This window comes from Pocillopora damicornis, chromosome 7 (assembly GCF_964200805.1).
Source record: "Pocillopora damicornis chromosome 7, jaPocDami1.2, whole genome shotgun sequence".
In the NCBI taxonomy this organism is placed as follows: Eukaryota; Metazoa; Cnidaria; class Anthozoa; order Scleractinia; family Pocilloporidae; genus Pocillopora; species Pocillopora damicornis.
In genome coordinates, this window is record NC_142676.1 from 20116329 (window position 1) to 20127734 (window position 11406).

The following is an 11406-nucleotide window of genomic DNA, read 5'->3' on the forward strand; positions in this document are numbered from 1 at the left end:
TATTAGCTACATAGGTATGTGCTGCTCTAAACAGTATGATGTTTGGGTTGTTTTGGTCTGAAGATTGATATGGATTTGAACTCCATGGTCTTCAATATGCTAAGGTTTTTGAGGGAACCTCAAGACAGATTTTCTCCTTACAGTATCAATACAAAATCAAGCTGAAAAGTGATGAGAATAAAGAAAAATATCAATTAGAGGATCCTCAGTTGATATAATACCAAATTCTCTAAACTAACATCATATGAAATGTATGGTAGACAGTAAGGAGAATTACTATACTAGTGAGATATTGAGAATGAAAGGGTTCACAGCACCACATAAAGCATCATGGAATTTCAAACCAAATAAAACTGTTGGAATCTCAGAATCTTAGTGACTGAAATTCATTTTCTGGATCAGGTAAAGAGAAAATGCAATCCACATTCATCATTGAATGTCCCTGTTCAGTGAGCCTACCTTTATAACCAGTGTATTCCTTCAAACTCTGCACCTCCTTCACAAACAATTTTATGTGAGTCCAAAATAAAGGATTCAGACCCCAAAAACGAACAGGTAGGGAACTGCTGTCGTTCTCTGGTTTATCACTCATGTAAGTAATCGTTTCGTTCCACGGAGATGATATGTATTCTTAACTTTTAACGGGGAAACATGAATAAGGTTATGTTTATAATAACAGTTACACATTTCCCGCGCAAGCGAGGCTGGGAGTCTGGGAATTAATTTTCGTGTAACGCCTGGTCAATTTCAACAATTTCCCCTTTAGTGCGTTCTTTAGCCACTTGACTGTAGTAAGGGTCAAAAGTCGCACTTATATTGTTTGTTATACAATAGTTTTCAGATTTTATTTAAATGATATGGACAGCCCAAATACCGAAGGCATCATTCAAGCAAGACCGGTTTATCTCTCAAGTGCGTTCAACATGGAAGATGTCCCAAAGTTAGGGAGGCGATCTAGCGATGCAATATCAAGAGAGGAGCAGGAGAAGAACATGGAGGCCGCATTCGGTAAAATTCTTGACAGTATAGGAGAGGATCAAACTCGCCAGGGTCTATTAAAAACGCCCTCTCGGGCAGCGAAGGCAATTTTGTATTTTACGAAGGGATACGAGGAGACAATTTCTGGTGAGTTTTATAAATCTAGTTGAGAATTCCTTTATTTACTTGGTTTGGTAAGACTAGCAAGACCCCGATGACGGGTTAAACATACTGCGATTTCACGTTAGTAAATTAATCTTTAAAGAGTCTTTTCGTCGCTTATTAAATACGCGAGTCTTATGTTAATAAATTTTGGAAAACGTAAAATACTCCAACGTAATGCCTTGCATACTGCACTAATTACACGCTTATTATTAAGAAGACATTTGAAGTGTAAAAACCATTAGAAAGTATTTAAAAAGTAATTAGCTGATTTTTTTTTCGGTATTTATAAAATTTACACTTTGTTTTGCTAATTATGGGAAGCACAGGACACGTATTTATATCAAGCTGCATGAAAAGTTCTATGGTTTATGTTATGGCATCCTTGGTGTCCAATAGGCATGAGAATACCTATTTATTCACACTAGGAAAATGCCTTAAATTCAAAGAAACTTTTGACCGTTTTTACTTTTTTTATCATTTTGTTTGCATCTTCACCTACTATTGTTGATGATACAAAGAACTGCAAATCAGAAGTCAATCACATTGGGTTGCTTCATCAGTAAAGGCAGTATAGCTCTGGTGGAAAATTATGCGAAAGGAACATTATTTCTGCAGTACCTGAAGTTTAAAAAAAAGGCCCTCTCTGTAAATACGAAAAAAAAGATTTGAATTAAATGATTAATTTTATAAAGAAAATAAAAATATCCTTAAATATTTTTAGTCATAAACTTAGTAAATCATGATGCAAAAGGTGCTTTTTAAATTATTAATTTTTTTGCAACCTCATGCCAATCTGGCCCTAATTTTCCTTTTGATTTGTGTTTAATGCATTTTTCTCTCTGCAGATGTTCTTAACGATGCTGTATTTGATGAAAATCATGATGAACTTGTCATAGTGAAGGATATCGATATGTTCTCCTTGTGTGAACATCATTTAGTGCCATTCATGGGAAAGGTAACAATCAAATCTACTACAATTTTGACCCTCAAAAACATGAGTAATAGTAGATATTTAATAATGTAATTATTATAGAAATTCACGCCATGCAACTTTTATACACATATTCAACTGCACCTAACAATGGCTTAATATGGAATTAACACTTAAAGAAAGGCTACAGAGCCACCAAAAGTTGACTCTCAGCTATCGGCAGCTGTATTTTTCTAGATGAAGATGAAGATTTGTCTTTACTTAATGATTTTTTATCTTATTGCAAGTCATAGTAAAGCTTTTATGGACTCAAATCACACATCAATCATAAGTTGGCCATTTAAATAGGGTAGAAGTGCATGGAAACATAAAACATTTTTGTGGTTTCAGCAAACCTCTTGAATAACCAGCCAACAAATTGCATGCATTTTTGAAAATTTGATCTAACAAGCACATGGAGTGGTCTCAAAAATACATAAAATTTATATGGCCAATTTATGATTGATGTGTGATTTGAGTCCATAAAAGCTTTATTATGATTTGAAAGTCAAGATAAAACATCATTAAGTAAGACAAATCTTCATCTTCATCTAGATCACGTAATTATCGCGCACGCAATTTGTTGGCCGGCTATCGAAGAGGTTCGCTGAAACCACAAAAATTTTTTATATTTCCATACACTTCTACCCTATTTTAGCCAGCCTGATTAAAAATATTATTTGGATATTTCTGGATTATGCATATTAAACCTTTAGGAAGGGCAGTCCCAAAAATAAACAAAATTTAAATGGCCAACTTATGATTGATGTGTGATTTGAGTCCATAAAAGCTTTATTATGAGTTGCAATTTAAGATAAAACATCATTAAGTAAGACAAATCTTCATCTTCATCTAGAAAAATAGAGCTGCTGATAGCTGAGAGTCAACTTTTGGTGGCTCTGTTTTTCTAGATGAAGATGAAGATTTGTCTTTACTTAATGATGTTTTATCTTATTGTTTGATCAAATTTTCGAAAATGCACGCAGTTTGTTGGCTGGCTATTCAAGCGGTTCACTGAAACTATAATAATTTTTTATATTTCCATACACTTCTACCCTATTTTAGCCAGTCTGAATAAAATATTATTTGGATTCTGGATTATGTGTAGTAGACCTTTAGGAATGAACACATGGGGCAGTCTCAAAAATAAATAAAATTTATATGGCCAACCTATGATTAATATGTGATTTGAATCCATAAAAGCTTTATAATGACTTACAATAAGATAAAACATCATTAAGTAAAGACAAATCTTCATCTTTATCAAGAAAAACGGAACCACCAAAAGTTGACTCTCAGCTTTTGGCAGCTCTGTTTTTCTAGATGAGGCTGAAGATTTGTCTTCACTTAATTATGTGCATGGAAACATAAAACATTTTTGTGGTTTCAGGAAACCTCTTGAATAACCAGCCAACAAATTGCATACATTTTTGAAAATTTGATCTAACAAGCACATGGAGTGGTCTCAAAAATACATAAAATTTGTATGGCCAACTTATGATTGAAGTGTGATTTGAGTCCATAAAAGCTTTATTATGATTTGCAAGTCATAATTAAGCTTTTATGGACTCAAATCATTCATCAATCATAAGTTGGCCATATAAATTTTGCTTATTTTTTAGATGTTCATTCCTAAAGGTCTACTATGATCAGTAGCACGCTTGTCACGTACAAATTGAAAAATCACGGAGTTGCTTGAATCTTTTGAGAATTACTCGGCGCACAATGATCAGATCTGCTTGAGACTTTCCACAATTGTTACAAATGTGTTAAAGATGGTTTTGGACTAAACAGAGGTAGAATAAAGGATCTCTGAAAATATTGAATTGGAGCCGAATTGTAAAGTTAGCGACAGAAACATGGCGTCACGCGTAACATGCGTCAGCTCCACTATTCACTGTTTTCCTGTTTTTGCCCACTGAAGCCTCGTTTATAACCGTAAGACTTAACAGATAATGAAAATAGTTCCTTTTTAAGCAAAGTGGCAGCCAAAATCCTGAAAATTTGAGCTAAATCTTTCTTAAAATCAACGAAAGTGTTCACCACTTGATGCGTCACGCTTTAAAGCCGCGCGATAGTACCAGTCAGTGAATTTCCTAATCGTATTGCTTACGACAAGTGCACTGCAGCATGTCAACTTTGACATTCACAAAATGCTCAAATGACAAGCTAAATTTTGGTACCAAACTTGATCGAATCCGTTAGAAGCCGACGAAAATATTAGCATTTAAGTTCATCCGAAACATTAGGTCTACAATTTTGATCCTCAGGAACATATGCGATCGAATTTATAGCAAAAACAAGCGCGACGCGTTTGTCATTTTGACGGCTTCCATTACTTCCAAATCATCCCAAAGTCTACTTAATCTATAAGGACTGTTTTAGATTTCCTTATTAAGAAGTAATATATTACATCAGGTGAGGAAATGAGCGGGAAACTTCCTAAGTACATACCGCATGTTTCAAGCATGCGGTCAAGTGCTGTTTGTTCACAAGCACAAGGCCGTGAAATTAAATGCAAAGATTAAGGATTCTAAAGTTTCTAGGATTCAGATGTGGCGAGAAAAAAACCACATTCCTTGAAACACGGTATTAATGCATTTTTTACAAAAAAAAAAACAAAAAAAAACAATTGCATTGCATCATGGGTAATAGAAAAATTTTCTTGAAATGCGTCCGAATCGACCGAAATGACATAATTTCAAGATAGGAACCAATTTCCTTCACTTTCTGACTGAATTCTATAAGAATTGATTCTTAAATCAATTTTTCAATTTTACCCCAATGTTACGCTTTTGTACATCAGAGCTGTGCTACTGATCTATGCATAATCCAGAATCCAAATAATCCAAACCATCACAAATGTCATTGACAAAGTTGTGAAATTTCAATTTACCAAAATGACTGTTAAAAACTTGCATTGCATAATTTTACTCTTTCACGAATGAGCAATCTTCAACCATTTGTGATAGTTTCTTAACCAAACTTGACTTGAGTTAGACGGGTTTTTAAAATGCTTACACATTTCCTTGAGCATCTTAACCTTGAAAAATGAAAGTTTGTTTTCAAATGCCAATTTGCAAAGGTTGTAGACATCATGCATCACTCACTGCTTGACACCTATTTCAGATTGTATGGCTACACTGGCTTTCTTGAGCATCACTGGAGGTTTCCTTGCCATCTGATTTCTTTCCTTCTTCAGAGAGTTGCAAAAAAAACCCCTGGATTTGAAGCTTTGAAAGTTGTTCCATTCTATAAAACATTCATGTTAGCTGCTTGTGCAGGATCTTCCTTCCTCTCAGTTTTTTTTTACTAAATCAATAATCCATCTGGTTTATTTCTTGTTGTTTTTTTTTTTAATATCTTCTCTCCGACATTTTTATGCTAATATGTAGTTTATAACCACAAAAGAGGGGACCTTTCAATAAATAAGTTCTAGTAGTGAAATTTTATTAGATTAAAGGTTTCATTTTCAGAACAGTTTCTAAATTGAACAACATGAAATATTCTGAATAAACCTGAATCTTGTCATAGCTGCTTGATATAAATATATGTATTGTGCTTCCCTTAATTAGCAAAACAAAGTGTGAATTTTATCAGTACCAAAAAAAATCAGCTAATTACTTTTTAAATACTTTCTAATGGTTTTTACACTTCAGATGTCTTCTTAATATTAAGTGTGTAATTAATGCAGTATGCAAGGCATTTCGTTTGAATTTTAATGTTTTATTAACATAAGACTCATGTACTCAATAAGCAACGTAAAGACCCCTTAAAGATAGACTCCTGGGCAAAGTTTGAAAGAAATCGATTTTTCGGCCTGAAATGCAACAGACCACAGTTAGAGAGACTGCTTCTAAAAACTGCTATACAATCAATGCATAACAATACATATGAAAATATAAAATCAGGACTAACTAATTTTAAGCAAAAAAAACTTATTAATGCCTTTTCAAAAAAAAGTGATCTAAGTCTTCCTTTAAATATCATAAAAAAATTGAAATATATCAAATTGAATTTGAAAGCAAATGAGTATTTTCATGGGTATCATGTTCTTCTCAGTAATATGGGTTTTATGGAAGGAGGATGAATATTTCCTGTGAAAAATTATTGTCTTTTCATTGACAGGTTCATATTGGCTATATACCCAACAAGAGAGTAGTGGGGCTTAGTAAACTTGCCAGGTAAGGTATGAAGGTAGAATTTGAAATCCAGCATTAACTGACCACAATGTGAAGGAATGATTCCCTATCATTAGTATGCAATCCATATTATCCATACTGTTCCCTGTACTCTTCCTAAGGAGCTGACACGGAGAATTTGTTTGACAATCAAGGGTTTGTTTAGTTAGTGACAATTTTCTTTATTCTTGTGACCTAAATGTGTGATTCAGGGGAGTTATTTTAGGGAGAAATTAGATGCTAGTCACTCTTAACGGTCAGAGGGTACATCATGTATGGAGAGGTTAATATTATATAGTTATCAAACTGATAAGTGTTTGTTCATCACAGGATTGTGGAAATTTTCAGTCGTCGTTTGCAAGGTAAGTGTGGAATACTGCCAATTTAATATGATATGAAATTGACAGTATATGTTAATGTCAATTATCAGTGACAATATGTGGATTGGATATCTTTTTATCCCATTGGAAGAGGTGGTGACAGATTCTTAGAAACAATACTTTTATGAACAATTCAGATTCAAGTAATTGACAAAAATTCAGGTAGCCTTCAATTCTCTCTCTGACCAGTTTGAGTCAAGGCTTTTAAATTGTAAGAACTCCACTGGAGCTGATGAGTGGCAAAAAAAAAAACCATCCCAATATTTTGTTACTCCAGTTGAATAGTTAGACTTCAATAGTTATGAGATGAGTATTAATGAACTTAACCAATTTTAATTCTGATATTTTGCATTAAGATTAATTTTTTTTTTAAAAAAATTTTGTTAATGATTCCCTTTTTCTTTTAGTTCAAGAACGTTTAACAAAACAGATTGCCATGGCTTTAACTGAAGCTGTCAATCCAGCTGGTGTGGGGGTGGTTATTGAAGCCACGTAAGTATGATGCAGTGATGAGCTGAAAGGATTAATAATGTTAATAGGACCGAGTGGAGTCCAAAAAAAAATGATTAACAAATCAGATGATCAAGAAGAGGCTGGGCGTCCCATTTGTCAATCATGAGTATGATTACAGACAGAATTGGACACACAAAGTCCTGTTACCAACTGATCATAACGGTTACAATTTCTAAAAAAAAGAAAAATTTTAGGATGAACGTCTATGCTAGAGAGTGTTTAAAGTGAAAAATTCCTCTATTTTGGAAATTCCCCAGTTTTTTTTCTTTTTTTAGGATAAGCTTCAACTGTCCAATTACAGGTGTCCGATTACAGCCAACTGTCTGATTACACTTTCCGATTACAATTGAATGATTAATGAAGAATGAAGCAGCTAATGCACCGATCACATTTGAAATGTCAAGGATGCACAGGAACCTTTTAGTTTAAATATGCAAAGCTTTGTATCCTGATCCAAATTCACAGTACAGATGGTTTTCAAGGTTAGGTCAGTGACTCCAAGCAACAAGTCTCAGAGACACATCTAAGGGGGAGGTTACCATGTAAATTCCTTTGGCATAACACAGAGAATTTTGCCATTATCTTTGTCCTTGCAACCGAATTATGCACCCAGAAAAAGTTACATACTGGTAATTCAAAATAGTTTCAGTTGGTATTTTTTCTGGGTCAGACTTGTCGCAGCAGCTTCTCCCCTGGTGTTTAGCAACCTAGAGCACCTGGAAATTCCTTATAAGGCCCAGTACTCCCTATGTTTCAATTTTAGTGATTCTTTTTACTATCTGTTGCAATTTTTTTTTAACCCTTTCACTCCCAAGATCTAATCAGTAATTCTCCTTACTATCTGCCATACAATTCTCATGACGTTAGTTCAGAGAATATGGTATTGGATCAACTAATAATCCCATGATTGATATTCTTCTCTATTCTCATCACCTGCCTGCTTGATATTGTATTGATATTGTAAGGAGAAATTCTGTCTTGGTCACTTGTGAGAGTGAAAGGGTTAATTCTGAGAATAAGAATTCAATCAAATGATATTTCCTGATTGATATGTTTCTTTATTCTCATTACCTGTTTGTGTGTAAGTTTATTTATGTTGTTAGGAGAAATTGCTTCATGATCACTTGGAAGGGTTGAGCACTGCCAAGTAAACAGTTTCCCCCCATTAACCCTTTAACTCCCAGAAGTGATTAACATAAAACTTCTCCCTACAATATCCATACATTATTCAGCAAACAGGTAATGAGAATATTCAAACTTATCAGATAGAAGTTGTTATCTTGATCTAGCACCAAGTTCTCATAACTAATTTACAAGGAAATGTGTAGCAGCTAGAGGAGAGAATTAACAATCAGATCTTTGGAGTTAAAGGGTTATTAATGACCAAGGCAGAATTTCTCCTTACAATATCAAACAGGCAAGTGATTAGAATAAGGAAAAATATAAATTAGCAGATTATTAGTTGATCCAATACCAAATTCTCCAATCTAACATCATAAGAATTGTATGGAAGACAGTCAGGAGAATTATTTATGAGATCTTGAGAGCAGAAGGGTTATTAAATGTACCTTACTATTTCTTTCATTGAATGTCTTAGACACATGTGTATGGTTATGCGAGGGGTTCAGAAGCCAAGTAGCAAGACTGTGACCAGTTGCATGGTGGGAGTACTGCGAGAGGATCCTCGATCACGCGATGAGTTCTTGACCCTAATTAGAAAAAGCAACATATAACTTGTTATTCATTTGTTGTTGAAGTATGGATTTTATTTAATAACTACCGTATTTCTATAAATAAGCACCTGCGCTTTAATGAACTCCCTCTGCCTGATAAGCACCCATATCCAAGGCCACAATTTCAAACAAACACTCACTAATAAGGGACCCCCCCCTTCCTCCCTTACTTACATAATGGTTGGGAAGTAAGGAAAAACTTGTTGTTGTTGCCACTTGATTTATATCTTTTTAACTGATTAGGCTGCAACTTTAGAATTAGTAAAAGAGTGTAGTTTCTTTTTCTGTGAAAGTCAGTTCAAGTTATTCTTAGCTCTATATGATTGCTGCGTTCCTTTAGGAAGGTAATCTTTTCTTTTAATTTTTTGTCTTTTTGCTGCACTCACTCTGTAAGTGCCCCCACTCAATTAAATGCCCTCCTTCCAAGAAGGGCCCCTTCTTTAAGCCAAAGTTTTATTTAAGTGCTGTGCGCTTGTCTAAGGAAATACAGTATTTTCTTGTTCTCTGTTCTCTGATAATCACTGATCAAATCTTTTGCAAACACTGCCAAATGGGAAAATAATGGACATTCTTACAATTTGTCATACTTGCAGTTTCTTGCACCCATATATATGCGAATATTCAAGATAACGCTGCCAGAATATAATATAATTTTTACGTGTTAGAATTGCTTATTTATGTTTGTAATATTTGAGTAAGAATTATGGATGGAATTATTCGAGATAATTTTTTAAAGGAAGACGCATTTCGTATTTAACTTAAGTGGTATACAGTATTTATCAAATTTTGAGGAAATCCAAGCTATAGCTGTATGTCTTGGAAAAAAAACAGTGACAATAAGTGGTTTTTGTTTGAATGCACATATTTGTTTAATTGAGCTGTTGGAAAGTGAACTTTGTCAATATTTACCCTTTAGACCTCGTTCTTTTTATGCATTTTTATGGACCTCGACTTCGTCTCGGTTCATTAAAAACGCATAAAAAAAAAAAAAAAAAAAAAAAGGGCCGCGGTCAATATCCAGCCATTCTGACCCAACGCTTGGTCATTAACGCATACTTGTTTATTCGCCACCACATGATCTTACATCGCTGAAAGTAAGTCTCTAACCCTGTTTAAAAAGCGTGTCTCTGTGAAGACTAATACCTGAGAGTTCCCGACGATAATTATTCCGGCCAGCTTGAATGCATCCATCGTGGTGAAACGACTAAGAAAAATTAAAACTGTTTCTGACGTTAGATATACACCTTTCACATTTACGCATGGTTAATGATGGCTTTTTGCGTTTTTAAACCGCCCACATACCATAATGACACTATCGCCGTTTCTGGCGTATCACCATAGGAACGCCATCAACTTTTAGGCCATGTGTTTTAAGCCTGGCTGAATGAGAAAAATTTTCGACAACTTGTAGCCAGCATTTTCGTTTGTTTTAAAAAAGGTACGATTTCCTAGCTTTCTCAATCGCTGAAACAGCTCTGTGTCGCTCAAGCGTAGATGAACACAAGGAAACAGGCTCTAAAACTAGTGTGAGGAGGTGTTGACGGAGTGCTCTTGAAATTTTGATCATAAGCTATAAATAGAGTAGGAGGAATTCACATTTAACCCTTAGCATTAATATGGATCTATGAAAACTTTTTTTTTTACTTACCGATCAAATTATATAGATCTATATCTACGCTTTTCGACAAATGAGCTGGGATGGTGGGCCGTGGCAAATGGTCCGGAATTGTCTCCAATATTTTCCGTTTCTTTACGAGAGTTGCCAAGAGCTCTGAGAAAAAAAGGAAACAAAACAAAAACACGAAACAAAACAGGCACAGGGCAGAAGACAAGGAAAACATCGGCTGAGTTTCCTCATTTTTTCATCGGACCCACAGTCAAACGGACAAGGGGAAACACGTGTTGATATCAGAACTGATAAATGCACCAGGAACAATTACAAGTGGGAAATCGGCAGTTTACATGTCCAGGTCCGATAATGATATGTATGTGTTTTTAAAGATCTTTTAAAGTAACCAAAATTAGAATTGCTACACAAAGGTCGCTTTCAGTAAATCACCTGCTAGGCAAGATATTCGTTGAAAATGTCTTTTTTTTTCGCGAGTGCTCATTCAAATTGATGCCTAATTGTATTGCGAGAAAAGTTTGCGTGTCCTCCATCTTTAAGTTAATGCAGAATTTATAAATTGCGACACGAATAGCTTAGAAAAGAAAACCTTTTTTTAATTTTGTCTCCGTTTTGAAGGGTTTCCGACCACAGTTTATCTTCCGATGAAAGTCTCGTCTGAAAAATTGATGGAAATTGCTTTCGGGGTTAAAATCATGAGTTTTTAGTTGGATTAATTTCAAAATCAAATAATATTTTTTTAAGATTAATTTTCAAAAAGTTTTGATAAAAAAAAGACACCTGAAAAACATACTTTGATGCAGTTCTCTATTTGCTCCTATAATACTTTTCGAAATGGTGCTCAAATATGTAACAAGTT

General features: G+C 34.5%; 2 protein-coding genes across 3 annotated transcripts in view; one reads left to right on the forward strand and one right to left on the reverse strand.

The window, feature by feature from the left end:
* Positions 1-8894, reverse strand: part of LOC113677467 (CST complex subunit STN1) — an 18735-nt gene extending 9841 nt beyond the window's left edge. Inside the window, exon 1 of one of the 2 annotated variants that reach the window (XM_089211146.1) lies at positions 8756-8894. Coding sequence is in view for 1 of the 2 variants with exons in the window: in XM_089211144.1 (XP_089067270.1) it covers positions 460-592 (133 nt within the window). In the remaining variant the exon portion in view is untranslated. Of the gene's footprint in view, positions 1-459; positions 704-8755 lie in introns of those variants that run through there. The other variant, XM_089211144.1, reaches the window with a different exon arrangement.
* Positions 749-10159, forward strand: LOC113677500 (GTP cyclohydrolase 1). The gene is made up of 6 exons (XM_027194317.2): positions 749-1125; positions 1989-2098; positions 6242-6297; positions 6625-6656; positions 7082-7166; positions 8785-10159. The coding sequence occupies exons 1-6, from the start codon at positions 858-860 to the stop codon at positions 8918-8920; spliced, it is 687 nt and encodes a 228-aa protein (XP_027050118.2). The 5' UTR covers positions 749-857; the 3' UTR covers positions 8921-10159.
* The last annotated feature ends 1247 nt before the right edge of the window (positions 10160-11406 follow it).